The sequence below is a fragment of the Poecilia reticulata genome, chromosome 12 (assembly GCF_904066995.2).
Source record: "Poecilia reticulata chromosome 12, P_reticulata-male-v2, whole genome shotgun sequence".
NCBI classification, from domain to species: domain Eukaryota; kingdom Metazoa; phylum Chordata; class Actinopteri; order Cyprinodontiformes; family Poeciliidae; genus Poecilia; species Poecilia reticulata.
In genome coordinates this window covers 10,935,152-10,957,536 of record NC_088841.1, presented here as the reverse complement: position 1 = coordinate 10,957,536, position 22,385 = coordinate 10,935,152, and the positions used below count along the sequence as shown (strand labels likewise).

General features: G+C 39.1%; 2 protein-coding genes across 3 annotated transcripts in view; both read left to right on the top strand.

Annotated features, from left to right (window-relative positions):
• The first annotated feature begins 610 nt into the window (after positions 1-610).
• nxnl2 (nucleoredoxin like 2) lies at positions 611-2,571 on the top strand. Its single transcript, XM_008423765.3, has 3 exons — positions 611-701; positions 801-1,125; positions 1,912-2,571. The coding sequence occupies exons 2-3, from the start codon at positions 824-826 to the stop codon at positions 2,078-2,080; spliced, it is 471 nt and encodes a 156-aa protein (XP_008421987.1). The 5' UTR covers positions 611-701; positions 801-823; the 3' UTR covers positions 2,081-2,571.
• A 5,480-nt stretch (positions 2,572-8,051) lies between these two features.
• The window catches only part of csgalnact1a (chondroitin sulfate N-acetylgalactosaminyltransferase 1a), a 40,804-nt gene continuing 26,470 nt past the window's right edge, over positions 8,052-22,385 (top strand). For both annotated transcript variants that reach the window (XM_008423763.2, XM_008423762.2), the window contains exons 1-2: positions 8,052-8,201; positions 18,867-20,190. In XM_008423763.2, the coding sequence (XP_008421985.1) occupies positions 19,392-20,190 (799 nt within the window). In that variant the 5' untranslated portion in view covers positions 8,052-8,201; positions 18,867-19,391. The remainder of the gene's footprint in view (positions 8,202-18,866; positions 20,191-22,385) is intronic.

Genomic DNA, 22,385 nt, shown 5'->3' with positions numbered 1-22,385 from the left:
ATTAAACAAACTCAAATATGTTATGGCCATGTACATAAATGGGGAAGACTGCTGACAGCTGACCTGTAAATTATAATCAAAAATAACAAGGAAAATTTCAAATTATATAATTATGTAATGGCTCTTTACTTCACTTTTTGAATTGAATTTGTGAAATAAATGTAAAAGATTTTTTGGAAACCAGGTGAAGCAAAAAACCTAAATTTAACACTGTTAAATTTAATATACTATATAAATATAAAGTTGAACTTATCACAATTTATTGTTTTGTTAAGATGTCGACTGTTCTGTTCCCTGAAGACAATAAAACTTAAATAGAAGTTTATTAATTATTGTTCAGATCGTCCTCCACAGCAGTCAAAATTGATCATGTGGCCCTTTGTGAAGAAAAAATACCCGCCAATGGTTAAGTTTAATTACCTTTGTGTGTTTTTATATGTATCTACTCACGCCTGAATATCTGGTATAACATAGTAATAAAGTTTACGGTGATACATAGCGAATAACCCCTGAGAGCCCAGAACAACTGCTGAAAACAGCTGTAAAAGGTCGCGCAGCGTGGTATCTTAGCAGCAGCGTTTCAGCATTGTGTAAAACCGACTTTGATAATGACCGCAAACGCACCACAGTCTTCTCGTCATCTCATTGGTCCGTAGGCGATTATGAGGATTGGCTGTAAGGAGCTTTTGCGGAACGGAAAGGTAAACATTTCGGTAACCCAGCAAACTGACATTTAACGGAACTACCATGAGCTAAAACGACATTCAGCTCCATAAACGTCCCGGACTCTTTGTGTTTAGGTGTGTGAGAGAGATTGGCAGACATGGTGGAGGTGTTTTCTGGCCGGACTCTCCTGAATAAAGACGGGGACTTCGTGGACCCCGAGGAAGCGCTGAGGAACAAAGTGGTGGGGATTTACTTCTCTGGCGGATGGTGCCCTCCGTGTCGGGACTTCACACCTATCCTTTGTGATTTTTACACGGAGCTGGTGGAGGAAAGTGAGCCTGCTGCTCAGTTTGAGATCGTGTTCATCTCCTCAGACAAGTCGCTGGGTGACATGGTCGAATATTACCATGACATGCACGGAGACTGGCTGGCTTTACCCTGGGGTGATGATTACAAGCAGTAAGTTTATGTTCACTGTAAACAATGTAATTCAGGGAAGGTTAGGAACAAATAATTAAGTGCAATTTCATCTTATTAGCTTAAACACTGCAGTCTGTAAAGCGTTTTTCCATCTTATGTAAACTACTTAAGGGGTCACCCTGTCAGGGATTAGGTTTAAATGCAGAGCAGACTGACAGTTTCCACAAACCGGCCTTTAATGCTGGATGTTTAATGCTATTATTATTAGTGTGAACAGTAATGCAAACAGACTTTATACATGTGTCTAGCTCCCCTAAATGCATTACTGATAACTGTTTGAATTGTTTCAGGAAGCAGAAATAAAATGATAAAAATAAAATGAAAAAATATCAAAGCCTAACATAAGATAGCACCCAGAGTACAAAGTGCTTTTAAAAATAATTTGAATCCAGTTTTAGCGTGAGCAACATCAGTCACAAATATTGCCGTGGATCAAACGACTAGGCTTGGAGGCATTAATGGAGACGATCATGTGATTACTTTATTTTCTGTTGAATAGATATTTCTACCTTTATCAGTGAATTTGCAGGACACTTCCTTTTTGTCAAGAAAATCAAAATCTGCCAACATGTCAACATTTAAAAACTGCAACTGTAAATTCCGTTTGAGTCGTTGAGATGAGCTGGGTTTATTTGAAAAGGGAGAGAAAAAACAAGGAAAGTTCATGTGACCAAAGTTGTACCCAATAGAAACAAAGGGTAAAAATCTACTTCTTCTGATCAAACCCGATTTTTTTTCCTCTTTCTTTTTTCTTGTTTCTCTTAGCGAGTTAAAGCAGCGCTACAAAATCACAGCAGTTCCTAAACTGGTGATCGTGAAGGAGAACGGCGAGGTGATCACCGATAAGGGCAGGAAGCAAATCCGAGACCGAGGCCTGGCCTGCTTCAGGACTTGGCTGGATGCGGCTGAGATCTTTCAGAACTTCAAGGCTTGAGGAGAAGCATAAACCCAAAGTCACTTGTAAAATACTTCATTCACTTCAGCTACAGTCTGAATTGTGTGCAAACTAAGTGGGGGGAGAAGAAAAAAAACAGATTCCTTTCACCCAAAAAACATCTCTTGCTTATTAATTGGATATTTTTAGCCTTAAAACACTGTGATTGAGCTCGGTTGATTACAGCTTTGCAAACATGCAGTTACATACTGAGACGCTGCTTTAGTTGGAGACCTTTCTATGCATAAGACACGAATCTCAGGCTCAGCTGGGAGTGAATTTGTACATTTTGTGTGATTAACAGCTGCCGTAGATCTCAGGTTACATTAAAGCATGCTTCTGCAGCAGTTAAGCTTCCAGCAACACCTTCAACTTCCACTTAAGGAGAAACGTAAAATATTTCATCTGTTATATTTATTAAACTGCCTGTATATTTTTTTTTTTTTTGCATTTTGTTTTTTAAATTGGTAATAAAAATGCATACCATTGAATCTCTGGTGTTTTAGTTTAAACATCACTCGGCTTGTGTTAAACAGAAAAACAAACTCGATTCCCTTTAGTCTCATTAAATGGTAGAAATCCCAGATGGTCTGATTCCAGCATGCTAGCACCTTCACAAACCTAATTGCATGTTTCCTCTGTGCATGCCGAGTTCGCAGCTATCAGTTTGAGCGAATACGTCCCACAACATGATGACTTCATGGTCCTCACAGCACCCACCGGTCCCTGCGGGGCCTGCTTGCTTTGAAACTCCATCAAAGTGTTCACGGCTGCTAATTATCCCCCGCTTGCTCTTTCAAGGAATAAACTGCACCTTTTTGTCAAATCTGATCAGGTGGTTTTAACCAACTCTTGAACTCGGCTGCATCTCAAGGGGAGGAGCAACCATTCAAGATCCTGCTAATAGAAAATGATGCACAAGACACAAATTGACATGACTGAAAGAGAGCTGTCAAACCTACCGATGTGCGTCAAAGCACGACGTCCAAGAGAACTTCATTGATCTTGTTTGCACCATTTTTTTCGAAGTTGACACAGGAGAGGTTGGGGTTTTGCAGAGTTCCACAAGGGGTCACTGTTGCCCGCATAAAAAATTGATTTCTCATCAATTAGCTCTTTCTGCTGCACTTGTCAATACAGTTAGAGGTGTATATTATAAGATTACGGTTTAATCAAGGCATCTGGCTTTATGTTTCGTGTTTTTTTGTTTTGTTTTGTTTTCAAATAAAGTACATTGACATGTAACCAAAGAATTATTAGGGAGTAGATGGCGCCTCATATAGAAGTTTTACTGTGGATATAATAGATTTTTAATGTGGCCTATAACTCACTGGGGGAAGGACTTACAAGACCCTAAAGTGATAGTCATTGCCATGACAACAGAAATGATGTCTTTCAAAAGGTGAAAGATGAGTGTGTTTAATTGGCTAATAAATTCACTGCACACATAATAAGCAACATGGAAGAAAAACAATAATCTTTCACCCACCTATTCAAATTGCACCATTGATGATTATAATGTATTTTTTTGAAAATACAACGTGCACATACAAAACTCCAAATCTGTCACTGTCAAAACTATTAATTTGGTCAATTTGACTAATTGTACACTTATTATCGTTTGAACTGCAATATTGTTCTCTGGGCTCGAGTGACTGTAAAAAAACAAAAAACACTGATACTATCAACCAGGCTGATTTTTCTTTTCATATTTGCTTTAGTTCAGCTCGATTTCAAATAAGAACTGAGGATGTAGTTTTCAATTATGCAGCAAATGTCTAGGCTAGTCGTTTTACACAAAGGTGATATTGCACATGGGTGTGACACAGTTTAAGACGTAATACAATGCGTTCTACAAAACCAATAGGTGCAATTTCCTTTCTGCTGCCTGATTGAGAGCGCGCTCCATAGCAGGGATGTCCTCCGTAACTCAAGATGTCGACTTTACATTTGGACTTTTTGTTGGCTTTCGGAAATGAATGGCAGTAGTGTTTCCTTCTGCTGTAACGGTGTCTTGAGTAAGTCAACTAACAAGGCTGGCTTTATGCGAGTACAGGGAAGGAAAGGAGGGAGGTGGCGAGCTGAGAGGACTGACGGACCAGAAAACAGAGCGCCTTGGAATCAAGACTAACCTATCAAGGAAGAGAACATCCGGTGGGTAGTTTCAAAATAATATTCAAATTTGTTGAAAAATTATCAGTACAAATGTTTTTTCATAATATGGTTAAAAAAACGGACGTTTTGTTTAGTGAATTGAATTTGTTTTGCTTGCAATAGCTTTATTTTAGCTACTTTACACATCTTTAAAATTAGGATGAACATGGTCAACATATAGAGCTGGAAAGCAGCTTCCCCAGTGCCTATACCCATCCAGGAGGGTTGCTGGTGCCCATCTCCAGCTGGGTGAGGGGCAGGGCAGGGTAGACAGGTTGCCAGTCTGTTGCAGGGCAACACAGAGACACACAGGACAAACAACAATGCACACACACACTCACACCTAGGGGCAATTTAGACAGACCAATTAACCTGACAGCCATGTTTTTGGACTGTGGGAGGAAACTGGAGTACCCAGAGAAAACCTATGCATGCACAGGGAGAACATGCAAGCTCCATGCAGAAAGACCGGGGCCGGAAATTGAACCCAGAACCTTCTTGCTGCAAGGCAACAGCTCTACCAACTGCGCCACTGTGTGGCCTATACCCATTGAACCATTTTACATTTTGTCACTTCACAAACACAAGTCAATGTTATTCATTTTGATTATATCTGATAAGTCATCTCAGCAGCAAATAATCTATCAAATAAAAGAAAATGTTGTGGTTTTTCTTTTGCATTTTTATTAACAAATACAAATCTGAAACATGTGGATGTGAACTTGTACTAATCCTCCTCATACCTGTTAATAAAATCCAGCACAACTTTTTTTTATCAAAAGTCACCTCATTTTCTGTGTGCGTCTCTGTGCTTAATATGCAGTCGTTATGTGAAGAAACAACATCATGCACATAAAGGAAGACACCAGACAGGTCATTGCTAAAAAAATTGCTTTATAAATATGCTATGTTAGACATTCTACAAATCAATGTGTTGAGGAGGAGTTGCAAGAAGAATCATTTTTGAAACAGAACACGTCATCTTGAACTACACGTGTGCACATAATGAAATTGGTCTTCCACACATCATGGTGAGGGAAATGCTGTCTTTGGCAGAGACAGCGAAGCTGGTAGAGACACACCCTACCAGCTAAAAGACCTGCAGTGAAAGGCGGCTGCACAGTTTTCATACAAAGGCAAACCACAGTTTTCAGATTTTATTTTATTTTAAATGCAGAAAACCATGTATTTTCCTTGCACTTCACAATTGAGTTACTTGATAAATGCCCAAAGTGTGGCCCAAATACCAATTTTGTGCCACAACAGAATGAAGCAAATCTGGATTTTTTTTTTCAATCTTGTTCTTGTTCAGGTTCAGACATCTTATTGTATATGTGTGAACCTGGTTGATCCTGACGGACACTTGGTTTTATGTTGTACAGCCACATTTTCACAGACAAAATATGAGTTTAAAAAGTGAAAAAGTAAAAATAAATAAAAAAATTTAAAAAGTCTGTGCAAGACCCTTTTCATGTTTTGGAGCTAAAATGCCTTGCAGAATTTTTTTTTCTACAGAAAACAGCTCTGTATTCTGTTCATTTCAATAAATTCTTGCAGATTATTTTTAACAGATAAAGACACGATTAAACAAAAACACGTTTGCCAAAAAGCTACCTTTTTAGGCATGGATATCTAACAGCTGGTTCAAGTTAACCATAATGTAGACACAGGGCCGTGCAGAGGCCACTAAAGGGGCAGGTGCTCAAAAACAAAAAAAGGGCCCATCTAACCGCATTCTAGGACAGAATATTAACAGCCTCTCAGCTTTCAGAGTTTAATAAGCAATGATAAATTACAAAATTGTGAGATATACAATCAAAGCTAAGGAGAATCTCTATATAGAGCATACAACTATGCATATGTAAGATATTTTATTAGTAATTTCTTTCTGCAGGTTTGCTTTGTCATAGGAAAGCATTGCAATATTCAAACCCGCAATTTAGCAAGATATGTAAATCAGAGCTAGACGAGACATATTTTGTCTTTACAGAATTACACTATTTAAAATATAAACAAGGGCACAATGCAACCTTTTAGTGGACTGTAATCTATAAAAGAGCTGCCTGTTTGCTGCAGTGGAGATGAAGACGGTCCATTCAGGAAAGAAGACCTGCATCTAACTTTAACGAGGAACTGCAGAAAAACGGGAAAAAAAACAAAAGCAAAATGTAATTGTTAATGCATGTCATCATGAGAAAAGCCTACTGAGTTTTGCTTAAAAAACTGTTTTAAACATTTAAATCACACATTCGTCTCATGAAGTACATTTTTTTTGCAAACCAAACTTATTTTGCATGTCAGAAATATTTTCTTAATATTCTAAGTTTTTGTTTGACTCAAGGTTTTGCTTGTGATTCATACATGATGTCGTGGGCAGGACCCAAAATCGCAACAAAAGATTTCTGATGTGTGAAAATAAGAGTTTATGTTTGGCAAATAACTTTTTAAGTTCACAAGACAAAAATTTGTTATTTAATTTTAAAAAGTGTTTTAAACAAAACGATTTATTTTTTTTTTAAAAAAGAAATCATTACAATTCCAAAAGTTTGATTACAATTTTATTTTACTTAACTGAGGTTAGTTTTTTTTCCCCCATTGAATAATTGGGAGAAAAAAAATTAACTGCATACTCTGCGAACCTTAAATTTACCTTTAAATTCTCTTACAATAAATGACATATTTCCCCAGTAACAATTAGGAGTAAATCATTTGTAGGGAGCTCCAAAAATATTATACTATATTATAATATTATAGCTCAACTCAACCCAACTTAAAGTCTGGGTTGAGTTTTTTCCCCTTTATTAATGTCACTTTTATTACATTCATTATATCTATCATGGTAATTCACGGTGAGTTTTTTTAATTCTAAATGAATATCCTTGTTGGACTTTTATTTAAGTGTTATTCTCCTTCAAGATACATTTAGGTACCTAACGCCAGAATAAATGAAATGTACATTATGCAGTAAAGGAAATTAGAAGATCGGATATATATCCATTATGGAGATGATCGGTTTTGGACGGGCGATGTGCCCTTATTGCATTAACAATACTGAAGAATGACATTAACGATACAGGGAAGAAGCTTTTAGTTATCTTGCTTTGCTAGCAAAGTCTTTAGCTAGCAGCTAATAGCACAACAACAACAGCCTAATGTCTATGATAAAAATACTGAATCGATAGATAAGATCAGTTTCTCCTCACCTGGCTGTCTCCTCCCCTCAGTAGTTCTTCAGAGAAAGGCAGACGCAGAGGCCTGTCAGTGTCTGTTGTATTTCATTACCTCTCTGCTTAAACCGCGACACCGAGCTGAAGCAGAAACGATACTTCAACGTTTTCCGTCATCTGACAAGCAGCAAGTCTACTCCACTTTATTCACCAAAAACGTTTTTTTTTTTTTTTTTTAATTCACCAAAAACTGTTCTGTAATCTGGAACGTTCGCTACGTTTAGCCGCCTTATCTCACTGCGCGAGAGGCAACTGCGTCAGGCGTCACGGGCAAAAGGTAACAAGGTAACCGGAGGGCTTATTATGTTGTACATAAATAAATAAATAAATAAATAAATAAATAAATAAATAAATAAATAAATTTAGTACATGTTATGTGTCAGAAGAGGGCTTAGAAAATAATAATACAAAAAAACAAAAAATTAAAAAATTAAAATTGACCAAAAGGGCACTTGGGGGCAAGGAACAAAAAGGGCAGGTGCTCAAGCACCCCCAGCTTCCCTCTCTGCACGTGCCTGTTTGTTTCCTGAACTTGGTCTTATTTTGAAGGCAGAAACTGCCCAATTTCCCGGTGTTTCTAGTACGGCTTCACGTCTAGCAGCAATACAAGCGCTCACAGTCGCTTCTGAAAAGCGCTGTAGTCCAGTTGCAGAGCTGCTGCTGCTGGACGAGTCAGCCGAACCGAGGCGATACCAAACCTGCTGCACTCAGGACAGACCTCAACACTGCTGGAACCAAAGGTGAGTTCAGTGCTAAGTGATTGTAATGTATTGCCGCTAGATTAAATACTCTAGTAACGCAAACTGAGAGAACTGTTTGAGGTTATAGTGATATTACATTGTCCACTTTTTGCATTTACACTCCAATTGAATCTGTTTTTAAACTCTACTTCCAAGAGGAACCTATAACAAGCATAAGCGTTTCAATAACGTTCCTGCTTTTGGTACCTGTCTTTCACCTTACTTGCAAATATTACACGCTTGAGTTTAATCAAATCCGTAAAAAATTAAAACACAACTCGAGACAACTAATCTACTTGACGCTAAGTTTAACGTGACTCTCCTGTTTAACTATTATTTGGCATTTCACCCACAAATAAATAGATGTATATGCACCACTCTGAGCAAGCTGTTTTTTTTGTTTGTTTTGTTTTTTTTTTTATCTGAGAAATGCTGTAATCCTGCTTAGTGCTTTCTCTAACAAGCACCTAGGACCCTGAAATATTTAGTGTGCAGGCTGGCAGAGTTGTTTTTCCTCATACTGGCAGAACAGAACTGAAGATTATGTAGTATTTGAAGTGGTTTACCAGATGAGAAACAGATATCCTGCATCAACAGTTTAAAATGAAATTACAGTATATGTGTGAACCTGGTGTTGTAATATGGGATGACTGACATGTGTGCTTCCTGTGTCCTGAAGATATGGGTTATCGTCCTCTTTGTTTCTTTTTTGTGCCTGGGAACGACTTTATCCTCACTTTCCCTTGCTGTGCAGAATGCGTGCAGGCACACTCACTCATGTTTCATAGACCAGATAAGGACGTCATGCAGGACTATAAATCTGTGACATTTTACAGGTACTAAAGTAACTTCCATGCAATAAAAATGACAAAATTGCGTTTGAGGTCATATATTTTGTTTTCCTTGCATGTTGTGATGGAGCTAGTTTATTAAAAACCAGTAGATACTATCAGCTGCAGTGAGTGATAAAAGCCTCTGGATTGTCTTACTTGTGTCAATCTGCTTCAATTACATCAACCGCAGAAAGTGTCTGGTTCTGTAAAAATACCTAAAGTCCTATGGAGAAGTGGCATGGCAAAGACGGGATTTTAAGCTGCAGCATCATTAAGTTGTGGCATTAAATGTCTCTTTATAAAAATAGCATAAACAAAGTGGTAATGTGCATGCTTGCAAAATATTTAAGTTAAGCCATGCCTGGAGTTGCAGTAGTCATCGTGGTTCGTTACGAGGCGTGAACTAATCAGTTGACACAATTTATCTTGTGTGAATCTCCGTGGTTTGCTCTCTTGCCGTCTCTATTGTCAGTTATACATAGCGTTTAATTTTCAAAACACCGTCAACAACTGTACATTACATCAGATACGGGGAGTGTCTCACAATGCAGATTAAGATTTATCGTGCTGTGCAATTACTATTCAGAGACTAAAACAATTGAAATGTGGTCGCCATTGTGCTCTTTGGCACCGAGTCTATTCATTTCTCCGTTTTGCGTCGTATCTACTTGCAGCACGTTGTAGATAAAGATGAAGGCTGCATTTTTATTATTGATCTGTGGAACCACATCGATGTGTGTGTGCGTGCCTGTGTGTGTGTCCATGAATAGATGTTTTATCCCCAGAGGCTCTGGAATCGATTTTTGTGTTCATGTTTAAAACACATTTGTGTAGAGATCAAAGTAACTTATTTATGTTTGCTTACAAATCCTGTTTTCTGCCTGAAAATAAAGAGAGAAATATTGAAGCAGGTGCTCACAGAGAACTGTATATCAGATTACAGTGGACATACACGACACATGAAACGATAGAATCGAGTTATCGTCAAGAAAGATAAGCCGTCTACTCTGTGAAGGCATAACAATATGACCTACAGCCGAAGCAAATAGCGGATGATCTTTTCGTCATGGTACCTGTTGGTGGATGGGAAATATCAGTCAACAAGTGAACATTGTGTCCTCTGAGTAGACGTGTTAGAAGCAGGAAAAATGGACAAGTGGAAGGAAAAGCGAGTCTGAACAGGACCAAATTGTGATGACCAGACTACTGAGTCAGAGAAACTCCCAATGCTTTTTGTGTGTGCGTGTGTGTGTGTGTGTTTCCATCATTTTCTAGAACATTTAGCATTTTTGGCACTGTAATCTGTGCCAGGTGTGGGCATCTACTGCAGTGAGACTCCATCCAACAGGCTGATTACTGCATTATCAACCCTCAGGAGTCTCGTGGAGTCAACACCTCAGTGGGTCAGCACCGTGCTGGCTCTAAAAGGGTAGCTGCAGTCTTATCCTAGGTTGGTGTGTGCGTTACAAACTTCAAAGCAGCATGTATGATCATTAAAGGTGATGATGAGTGCTATAAGAAATGGATTTGCCCTCTCTTATAATCCCAAATCTGTCAACCAATTAAATTTGTTGACAGATTTAATTAGATATGAGAAGTACCGTCTTTCACGGTGGACATGCTGCCTCAAGGTTTCAGTGCATAAGATCTAAAAAGTAGTTGGTGGGCCATGGAGCACATATTGGACAGTGGTGACACCAGCAGCAGAACGACCTCTCCCGCAAAAATCAGCAAGACTCCTTTTTCAGCCAGTTTGTGTTCAGTCTCTAATAGTAATAAGTCAGTGGGAAATGCTAGTCTCTACTACTTTTAATACAAAGACCTAAGCAAATTATATATATAAAAATAACACTCACCAAATTCAGTATTGGAGTATAACTGGCTGATACTTGCTGGCTAGTTGGACTGTCTGCTCAGGTAAAACCTGCAGTCAGCTGCCTCACACCTTCAAATTTTGCAGCTTTAGATTTTAATCAGTTTCCTTAATTGGGGGGGGGGGCGAATAAAACATTTATGGGTGGTGCTTCTTCGGCTTTGACGACATGCCTGCCAAACTCCTCCAGTCACTCTGGTTGTTCCATTGGCATCTCATTATATCGAGTTTAAATTGTAGAAGCTTAATGATGGAAAACTTTGGTCGTTTTGACTCTGCAACTCTTTCACCTTCGTACACTAGCCAATGGCTATTTCCCACCAAATGCAACGCACAAGCTTTTCTCTCCAACGTTGCAAGTACGTTAACGACAGCTTGAATGTTCTCAGGGGAACATTCAAGTCTCTCTCTGTCTTGACCGTGAAGAAGACTCACAGAAAGAAAGCAAGAGTGTCAAACCATGTTTAATGTTAGCAGCATGCTTTTGTAAAGAGAGGGAGGGACATAAAGCGGTGCTGAAATTGTTTTTCAAGTCCTTTCCAGATGGTGCGTTGACAGGGAGGTTCTGGGAAAACCAGCCTGTAATAAATGAGATGGAGAATCACCTGAGGGGACCGTAGACATCAAACAAAACCTTCCTCTCACCTCCTTCAGCTCCCTCACACTCGCATTAGACTCACTTCTCCTCGTTCCGTGGATCTCCTACTCTAATAGTTTCCCCCCTCAAGTGATATGAGTAGATGACGTTCTATCCAGCCTCTTTTTTTTGTTTTTCCCCCTTCCTTTTTTATTTTATCTTAATTAATCTCTCTGCCCTGCACCGTGGATGTTGTTCTGTTTTACTGAGCTCTAGCTGGAGGGCATGTTGTGACAATTCGTCTGGGGAGAAACCCTGACATTCGCCGAGGCCAACAGTCACACGAGCACATTAACTTTCTTGACCTGTGACAAATGCACAATGCAGTCTGGGCTGCAGGGACGCAGACGGGCTAGCGCAAAAGAGCTCACACATCCATCATTGTGTATTTTATCTGGTTGCTTCGATGCGTTTTTTGTTTTTTTTCTTGGATGTGTGTTTTCAATAACGAGACCGAGGGGAGGCATATTTTGCATTTATTTGGCCTAAGTGGACAGTTAAAACCCATTTCCTGGCATTTACCTGCATGCAAAAGTTTTACACTGTTGTAAATTTCTGTGGCAGGGATTAAAAAGGGAAACATTTTATGCAGCTTTTCTAAGGATTTGAATCGAGATCATTGCATGATATCCTAAGGATTTTATGCAAAAAAAAAAATAATAACGTAATCAAAGTTTAATAGCTGTAAATAGCTTTTCCCCCATCAGAGGAAGAAAATATGGCAGGAAGATAGCCCACAGGTTTCAAGAAGTTGTTTCCTCAGGTCATTATGTAATTAGGAAATGGCAGTTAACTGCAAAAGCAGATCTACACCACAACATGCAAGCTTCATGCATTATGAGAGCAAGCTGTTTTCACAGATAAAGTCCACTGAGAGTAGCATTTTGGATAAAATGTCCAAACTGGATAATTTGTGTCTACTAGGGTGCCGGATCAAGGATTGGTTCAGCAGTAAAGGAGTCATTTACCAAGAGATCACAATTGTACCTATGTCAGGTACATAGTGCCAATTTACACCATAATCAAGTGTAATAACGCTACCTCCGTTTGTTTTAAAAACGCTGTATAGATAAAACATGACTTAGAAGAAATTTGACAAATTGGCATCTTGAAATTGACCTCTGTCCCTTCAAGAAGCTCCTGCTCTTTTCTCCACATTTGGACTGAGAAACAGTTTGTATAATTAAATCCATCACAAATATGAATTTGCAACAATATTTGTCTATTAAAAGACCGAATAACAGCATGTACTTTGTTGCACTTTTCTGAGTTTAATCAGAATCGGAGAAAAGAAATCTGAAGATGATCAAATGCAAACAAAAACCAAACGCTACTTGAAGGTGTAAGGGAAATGGAGTGATAATCATAGCTTCTCACACCGAAAGGCCAAATATATTCAAAACAGAAGTAAAATTCTTCAAATTCTTCTAAGGTGCGATTTCCCCTTTGCGGTTTCCTCCCGCATCTTTTGTTTATTATTATTCTTTATCGCTTCTACCTTTGATCAGACCCCCAGACATTTCATAAGATTTTCAGATTATGTGTTTACCTTAAACTGCCAACTTGAATTTACTGGATACTAGCAGTAGCTGTCTGAGTCAATTGAGAGGGTCAAACCTGGCTTGTCAGACGCCTAAGGCATTCAAAGGTAGCTCTGTAGAACACAGACTGGCATACATAAAGAGATAACCCGTCACCTGAGTGGGATTTCTGCTGTGCTGGTGTTACTGTCAAACAGAAGTGGGGCAGAGAACTTCACTCCGTTTTCTGACAGCAGACTGCTGCAGCGCTGGCTCTTCGTTCAGCCTCTCGCCCTCTTCCCAACTCATTTTCTAGAAGAAATGCACTATTATTTAAAGTTTCCTCTGGGGCTTGGTTAATATATTGGCTGCAAATAAATTATATCTGCCTGCAGATCCCCTGTTGGCAGGAAGCTCTTGTATAAAGGAGGAAAAAGCTAGGGCAGAGGGCGCAGAGCTCTGGAGCTGAAAACATCACTGGTCACCAAATACTAAATTATTTGTTCTCATATTTCATTTTCTTTATGACAGCCGTTTTTTTTTTTATTATTATTTGTTTAAGAGGAGAGGTTTTGTATCTCTGAGCATCTCCCACGCATTCAGCACCACATCTGTGGTTTTATTTCCTGAATGAAAAATGAAATATGTGATATGGGCAAAAACACATTTATCAGCCGAGCCATTTCAGGAAACGGAACAATGTATCCTCTTCCTCCGTGCTGTGTTGGTAAACAAACCTGTGTTTATATATATATATATATATATATATATATATATATATATATATATATATATATATATATATATGGATGGATATGTCAAATTTAGCTTCATTACATTTACACAGGCTGGCTTTTTTTTTTTTCTTAAAACCTGCAGAAACCGTAAGCACTGAAACAGCAGGAAGCTGTTATCAGGTGTCGTTCCTGCTTATGTCTCAGGGGGAAGTCTCCGCTCCACACAAAGAGAAGACAGGAAGTGTTGTGCAGATTTCATATGAGGCCCTGATACGAGCCTAGCTGCAGGTGAAAGAGCGCACCGTAAAATCAACACTCAGAGCAGTCTGCATAGTGATGTAGTCAGACCAGGAGATAATGGACTATTTTACAAGTATAATTCACACCGTTTTTTTCAGGAAATATTCTAAAATGACTCCATTGCAGAGTTTTCAAATCCCACTATGAAACTGACCTCCAAGTGGAAAAAAAAGATAAATTAGTCAATAGCCACAATGCATCACAGCACACAATGATATAATCACAACACAGTATAGAACTGAGTTTTGAGGAAAAAAAGTCTTATTTCTTTACAAAAATAAAATTTTCACAACTTGCTAATGCAATCTTAATTAATGTAAAAATTTTAGCACTTACTGTTGCTTAATTAATTAACATGACCTGAAGTGAGTCGCCTTATAAAGGACACATTGAAGACACTTGAAAAGGAACCATTCAGACATGTACGTAGGAGTATCAATTGTGGATAATTTTATTTTTGAAATGCATGAATTCAAATAAGGCTCAAACAAATAAGAACAACTTTTAACTATTTTAAAATCTGGAAAGCTTTGCCCTTCCACTAATCATTTACTATTTCAGCTGAGCTTAAAGCATGCTATGAGAAACTGAAACCAACCCTAGTTATGTGCTGCTAAATACTGTTATACTGTTATGTGCTGATATATAATGTAGGCAGATATAATTTATTTTCTGCCAATATATTAACCAAACCCTAGAGAAAACTTTAAATAATAGTGCATTTGAACAGAATGTTCTGTGACACCCATATGCATTTCCTATTGTTTATTTGTGTGAAAATTTCTGTAGTTTTTCTTTAGTTTGCTCCTTACCAAGTGGACCATACCTTAATTGGGTTGACATCATCTGACAGACTAATTCAACTCTTTTGTTTAAAAAAAACAAACAAACTTTGAGTGTGCATCCTATCTGCATTGCTGCAGTTGTTTCAGTTTGAGCAAGTGGCATGCAGCTGTGCGCTTCACAATTAACCTCCTATTTCTGTCTCGTCAATAATTTATCTCGGTTCACTTTAGTGTACATAGAGCAACTGCAACGCTGGAGTCATCTCAGGGCACTTTACACAGTCAGGAAACATGATATTTTTAATTATATTGTGTTAAGTAACTGAATGTAAATGGATCTAGATTGGACAGATTCAATTTACTTAATTTTATATTTAAGTGTATTTTTTTAAAAAGTGTAATCTGACCCTTTTTCTATAACAACTTGTGAATGTTTACACCACGTGTAGAACTCTGCATTTGTGGTCTAACGTCATTAAATGATGGAAAACAAAGCTTGTGTTTGATCCAGTAAGTTCAACATATTGAAGAGCTATATTTTATTTCAGCTACGTCAGGAGCAATATGAAGCTCAACGATATAACCAAGAGCTATATTTTGTGGAATCAACGCAGTCTTGTAACAACTAGAGGGTTTTCTATGCATTCAGCTTACAAGATAAGGGGGGAAAAAATAGTAGCCACCGATGGGGGCATGACCAGTTGTTAGGTTTAGTTTTTCACATTGGGCAAAGTTGTTTTTGTTTTTATTCCCCCTCAATAATTGAAATTCTAATTTAAGCATCTTGTATTCGGTCACATAACCTGTGTATGAAAATATAGTTTGTTCTGGAACAATTATGCGTTACCATAAAACTAAAACAGAAAATGTCTGGGGGTGTGGGAATAGCTTTTTTTATGACCTTGTACGTGGGCAGGGGTAGGGACACTGTGGGAACGGGAAATCACAAACACCAGGCATCCCGCCACTAATAAAATCAAGCATGATTATTTAGCAGCGGGTTTTGCTGCACTGCAGCCGTGCCAATCCTCACAGGGAGAGAAATGACCGGGGCTGAATCAAGTCATTTATTCCACTGAGTTGACCATGAGTCTCTGCTCATAAATAACAATCTTACTAGCCTTCCTTCTAGTGATGAATTTTTCTCTCGCAGCTTTGCGAAACCAGCTGACTGCTTCACCCAAGGTGGCGTGACGAGTTATCTGAAAGACATCACTGCCATGTCAGTGAATTGGCTTTTTTTAATCTTTTTTTTTTTTTTTTTTCGTACTGAAATGTTTGCATATTAGTCACTGGACTATTGCCCAACCACTGCAATAAAAATGAATCATGTGGGAAAAGTCTTTACGCTGAGTGAAATCATTTGCTGGCTGCTGTTTCACAATTAGTTATTAGACAGAAAACAGTGACCTGGTGTGACCTCCTAAATCTTGTTTTTTTTGTTTTTTTTTCACTGTTTCTTGAAAGTTTTACTGTTGGATTAAAATGTTGTGGACATAATCTCCAAAATGTTTAAAAAAAACAACAACAAAAAAACTATATATATTGTCTACAAAAAATATTTAAAAAGTCAAATCGAAGAACATAAGTGATGTAATCACTTTAAAAAAAAAAAGGAAATTGCAGAAGTAATTAGTACCAGTTGCAAACCAAACTGCGTTTCCCGTTTAAATGTGTTCAACAGCATTCCATATAAAATGATTTACGGCTTCATAATGATATCACCAGGGTTTTCCTGTAATTGAGGATGATTCTGTGTCTCAGAAGGCTCTCTCTTTCTCTCTCTCTCCACCGCTGACTCGCCCACTTCTCCCTCGCTCAGCTTCTCCTCAAACATTTTCGAGTCAGCTGTGGAGGTCCTGCTGGAGAGACGCCCTGTGTCTCCTGATCCCTCCATGTGTCGGAGCACAGTTCAGTATTCACCTCCACCACATACTAATCCTTTCATTTGCTGCGGCTTCAGGCGGCCGGGTCAAAGAGCCGACTGTGTGGGGAGTCAGGAGGGACGGAGACTGATACAGAGATGCATTTACAGACGTGTACAGTAACTCAAATACTGAAGCACTTTACTAACAAAAAAAATGTTTATGCATTCATACAGAAAATCCACATTTGCACTGCTAAATATACATATCACCATTGCACACTTTTTTTTCTTCTTTTTTTTTTAATGTAGTCATCCTAAAAGACATTACACCCTCTTTAGAATTTTGGGTTTTACGTGTCGGGACAGGATAAAAATCATGCGGTCTTTACTAAATTTCCAAAAATATTTTTCATTTATCCTCAAGTATGCGAAAATTAACAGATTCCACTCTGTCTTTAACTTATTAAACAAGAGGAGAGCAATTGTTGCTGTCCGTGAACCTTCTTAAGGGTTAAAAAACTATTTCCAAGCAATTTGAGGTTGAAAGGGAGATTTTTCACAAGCTTAAAACATTTCAGATAGTTGTCAAACTTCCAAGATTTCCAGGAAAGGTCATCCCAAAATGCCACAGAGAGAGAGAGAAAAAAAGAAAAGAAACAAAAGCTAAATCGCTGACTCTACAGGTCGTAGTTGTCAACTTAAATGTGTGAAATTTACAACACTACGATAAAATAGAGCAAATATGTTTGAGGGTTTTTTTTTTTCAGGATGGCTATAAGAAGACAATCCCAAAGACTTGCACTTGTATCGATCTGCTGCTACTGTCAAATGAAGGAATACTCGTCTTCCTTGATGTATGATTTCAGCTCCAGTTATACGTTAGCAGATGTTCATGCTACTCACTAATGGGCATGCAGACCATCCGATTGGCTTTTAATCTGTAACACTGATTATACAAAACAGATGGTTGCTCCCCTCATTAACTTTTTTTTTTCTACCACATGATCATTTTAATTAAGGAAAAAAAATATTCTGGACTTTTTTTTTTTTTTTTACTCTGTATACTCACTCATTAAGATGGTAGTGGTAGAAACCTTTTTAAGATCGGATTCTGACAGGCATCCAGATTGTTTTTTTAATTATTTAAAATCAAGTCTTGATTCGATTGATGCTCTTAAAGACTAACCGGTAGTTATTATTTTTGGCAACCTGATTTTGCAGGACCTATTCACACTGCTCTAAGAAACATCAGCTATTAGTGATTTTATTTTTCCAATTACTCATCAGAGCTTAGAAGGAAACATCTCTCAAATTAAAGGTTATGATGCTTCATAAGGGTTTTAAAAACAATTACTAAAATTGACGAATATATCTGGATAAATATCACATTTAGGTGTGACATTACTCATAACTTCATAACCTTTTGTGAGAATATTATGGAATCAGGTGTAACTTAACAAAATGTGTGATTTAATTGCTTTTCTTTAGAACCTATTAAAAAAACTATATTAAGTCAGTTTAGCCCCTCTGACTTCTGTTATAACGGCATATTTTCGATATACCTCAGAACTTGCTCTACAAGCTTTTAATAAGAATATACATCAAAGCCTGTACTTTCAAAATAAAAGGTCTTTGGCTGGCCTTGGCAAATTGACTTGCTCGTTGACTTGCTGAACTCTTGCAGCCAGTGTGGAAATGTTCATCAACAGATAGGTGAGGGGCAGCACTGCCGCACAGCCAGAGAAAAAACTTCAGTCATTCCGCTGCTTTCTGTGGCATCTCATTAAAAGAACATTAAACAATAGAAACCACATGAAGGAAAAAATTTTTGCCGCGTTTCAGAAACCGTAACTAAAACTAAGCTGTAATATGCCCCGACATCCAGAACTGGCCTGTGGCTACATGTACATATACTTCACTCTGTTGCTCTACATCTCGCAGCAAGACGCATCTACTCTAACAGTATTGTTTTCCAAAATTGTGGCCCTGAAGAATGCGTAATTAGCACTTTCCGCAACCCTAAAAGCAGTGCGTCAAAAAGGCCCGGGAGGATTCTGATTTGCAACGCTTTGAATGTAATATGACTGTTTATGTCTCTTGTGTCCCCTGTCAGGAAACCAAGATGAAAAACCCCACCACTGACCGCGGGAAGGATTTACGCTCCCATTAAAACGTTCTCTTCATGCATCAGCCAGCTTTTCCTGCGCTCACGCGGCTGACTGCCGTCGTTCCCAGATACAGCCACACAGACGGGGAGACGACAGCGTGGACCGAGTGAGAGAGTCGGGAGTAAATTCAAACAGATGAGTCACTTGTGAGTGACGGACGACCTAACGATGTCTGGAATGGAGTCGTCCGGCGGACAATGAAGCGAAGTGGACCAGCAGAAAGCGAGAGCGCTCTTTTCTGTGCAAGTATCGACTCATTCATTTGTGTTTCCGATGACGAAGTAACTCACAGAAACTGGGACCTGAGAGGCGGCGACCTAATTCAGGATAAATGACGTCGGTCTGACAAGTCGCCCGCCTCCTTACTAAGTGATGGAACATCATCGGAAACGGATTGTTTTGATTGAGGCTGGAGTGTGTGAGGTTACATGATATTACTGAAAGTGTGAGCTTTGATACCGCACGCAGTTATGTTGAGGCGTGGACTGCTAACTTGGGTGTCCCGTGTGGGGGGCCTGCTGGTGCTCCTCTGCTGCTCACTCTCACTCCTCTACCTGATGACCTGCAGCCCTCCACATTCCAACAACCCTCCGCTGAGTCACGTTTTACCCCATGCAGGGTCCAACCACCCCAGCCTCGGAGGTACAGGGCCCGTGGTCGGAGCAAGGCCCGGCGGGACAAGGGGAGCAGGGGATGCTGCCCAAAGCCGGGGTCCGCCTGTAGCACCCTCTTACCAGATGCTCCTCCAGGAGCGCGAGGAGCAGCACCGCCTCTACATCTCCTCCTTAAAGAAACAGATCGCTCAGCTGAAGGAGGACTTGCAGGAGCGCAGCCTGCAACTGAAAAGGGTGCAGGAGAGCCTGAAAACAGCCGCGAACGGACCTGCAGAGGGGCGGGATGGGGGCGCCGAATTGCAGGGGGGTGGCTTTGGAGAGGTTCAGGGGGCAAAGAGCCAGCAGTCTGACCTGCAGGAGTTCCTTCGAGCTCAGCTGTCAAAAGCCGAGATAAGCTCCGGCACCAGGTTGCCCAACGAGTACGGCGTAGTGCCTTTTGAGAGCTTCACCCTGCAGAAGATGTACCAGCTGGAAATGGGGCTCACGCGTCACCCAGAGGAGAAACCCGTGAGGAAGGACAAGAGAGATGAGCTGGGAGAGGTGCTGGAGGCGGCTCTGCACAGCCTCAACACAGCCTCGTCGCATCAGGATAACAGGGTGGCAGCAGAAAAGACTCAAACTAGCAAAGTCTACACACCGTCTGACTTTATAGAAGGTAAAACACTTTGCCTGATGTAGTCGATGTTTATATTCCTTTCCAAAAGTAGCTTTTTTTTCCACATTTTGTCTTTTTATGAGCACAAACTTTATTGTAATTTAATATCCAACAACCCAAAGCTTATTGGGATGTTGTGTTATGTATGAATAACTTTACATTTTTCAAATAACCTGGAAGGTTTGATTTGCATTATAGTTTAGCTCGATTGAGTCAATACCTAACAGATAAAAGTAAAGTCATCTTTTGCTGCAAATACAGCGACATGTCTTAAGTTTTTTCTCATTGCAGACTGGAAAACGTTGCCTTTATTTCGTCGCAAAATAGTTTAAGCCCAGTTGAATTGGCTGGAGAGCATTTGTATACATCATTGTTGAAGTGTTGGACATACATTCTCAGCTAACCGGGCCATTCCGAACGGAACTATGTCTTTATCCTGCAAGTGAATGTCTGCCCCAGTTTTTCGAGTCAACACATTTTCTATCCATCTTCTTAAGGCTTCTTACAAACTTCCCTGCTGACAGCATACAGTACAAATGCGTGCCACACTTGGTTTTCCGCTGACTTTGCGCTGATCCAACAAATAAAACCGCAAATATAAGGCAGTGAAATTTGTAGTTCTACAATTACTAAACAGGAAAAGTTCAAAGAATATAATGATTTGTGTAGATCCTGTAAACGCAACTTTTGAACTCGCATAGTGCAAGTAAAGAATAGGATTTCACTTTGTTTGTTTGAAATGCAATGCTTTGCCATTAATCAACGCCTGTCGTTACCTAAGCAATTAGGTTAATAAGTGCTACAGGCAGCGGCTGCTCCCTCAGTATGACTTGGAAAGCATAGTCATTTGATTTTTATCAGCAGTAACACCAGTCTCGAAATCCAAACCAAACTCCTCATTTAACAAGCGTTACGTTGGGCATATACATTTTAACAAGCATCCTTTTAAAGTTTCATCTTATCATATCCTGTGGTCAGAAAGTCAACAGAGAATACAGTCTCTTTGAAGGGGTTTGTGGTGTACCATTAAATGAGCTTTGGTATGAAAGAGTCAACATGGGAAAAGCGAAATGAGCTTTAACAATTGATTTGTGATGTTGCCGAGTTCAGTATCGGTGGACCCCTGTAGACCAATAGCCCACAAACTTCAAATTATATACTCTGCTGTTTTCATACTGAAAACAGTAGAGTCCCTAAAGCAAAAAACTGATAAAAAAAATATATATATATATTTTCATAGCAGCTTCTGTGTAGGGAATGTCTCCATTGGTTGCACCTTGTGAGGTGCAACAAAAATTATTGATTTTTACACTCTCTTTTTTTCCCCCTTTTTGTTCTGGCTGCATAGCATGTTCAACAAAGCCAGGTTACCGTTATTCTAACAAGGCCAACAAAACCCAAATCCCTTCTCAGAGATGACAGATTTTTTATTTTTTTTTATTTTTTAACCTCTTTGAATTTTTTGTGCTCCAGAATGATTAAAAGCGTCTTGTGACATTTTCAGCTCAAAAGACACATTACTTGACATTTTAGTCACAGTCGCTCTAAATTGTTCCATTTCAGGGCTCTGGAAACGGTATGAAAATCATTTTACTTAGCCACTTTAATGTTGCTTTAATTAGGACACAATGAATCCTGCAGGCTATAGCTAAAACCACTGTAACAAAAGCTTCAACTTTTAACTTGATGCCTTCGGATGTGCTTGGGCATTGAGCTGTCAGCATGTCGGATTACAACAGAAAGATGAATCACCAAATGTATGCATGGTTCCTTTGGTAGAAGGATGCACAGTCTCAGAAAACGCAAGGTCTCTTTGCTTATATAAAACAGACACCCAGTTGAACAGACGTTTTGGTCGACATGAACATCCGCATTATAATTTCTCTTTTTAGCAATTTCTGAAGTACTTGTACGGTAGGTGAAATTGTTAGATCAACCTAGGGACACTGAGATAGTATTGGACCCAATTTGACTCTTTTGGGTGTCATCAGGACCGTAATTGGTGTGCTGCCGATTCCACAAGTCAGCAGAAATATGTGCATTAATGGCAGGACACGTCTGAGAGCTTTGTTGCTGCACTCACAGCTGCTTTCTTTACTGTCACTGCAGGGATTAACATAAAAGACAAGCAGGAAGTTTTCTGTGCATGATGCATCCTGTGAGTTTAAATGGTTTTCTGTTACTTTTGTGTGTGT

Bases quoted from the DNA above. Each gene is read 5' to 3' on its own strand.
- nxnl2 (XM_008423765.3), top strand. From the start codon at position 824: ATGGTGGAGGTGTTTTCTGGCCGGACTCTCCTGAATAAAGACGGGGAC. The intron at 1,126-1,911 runs GTAAGTTTATGT...TGTTTCTCTTAG, and splicing joins TGGGGTGATGATTACAAGCA to CGAGTTAAAGCAGCGCTACA.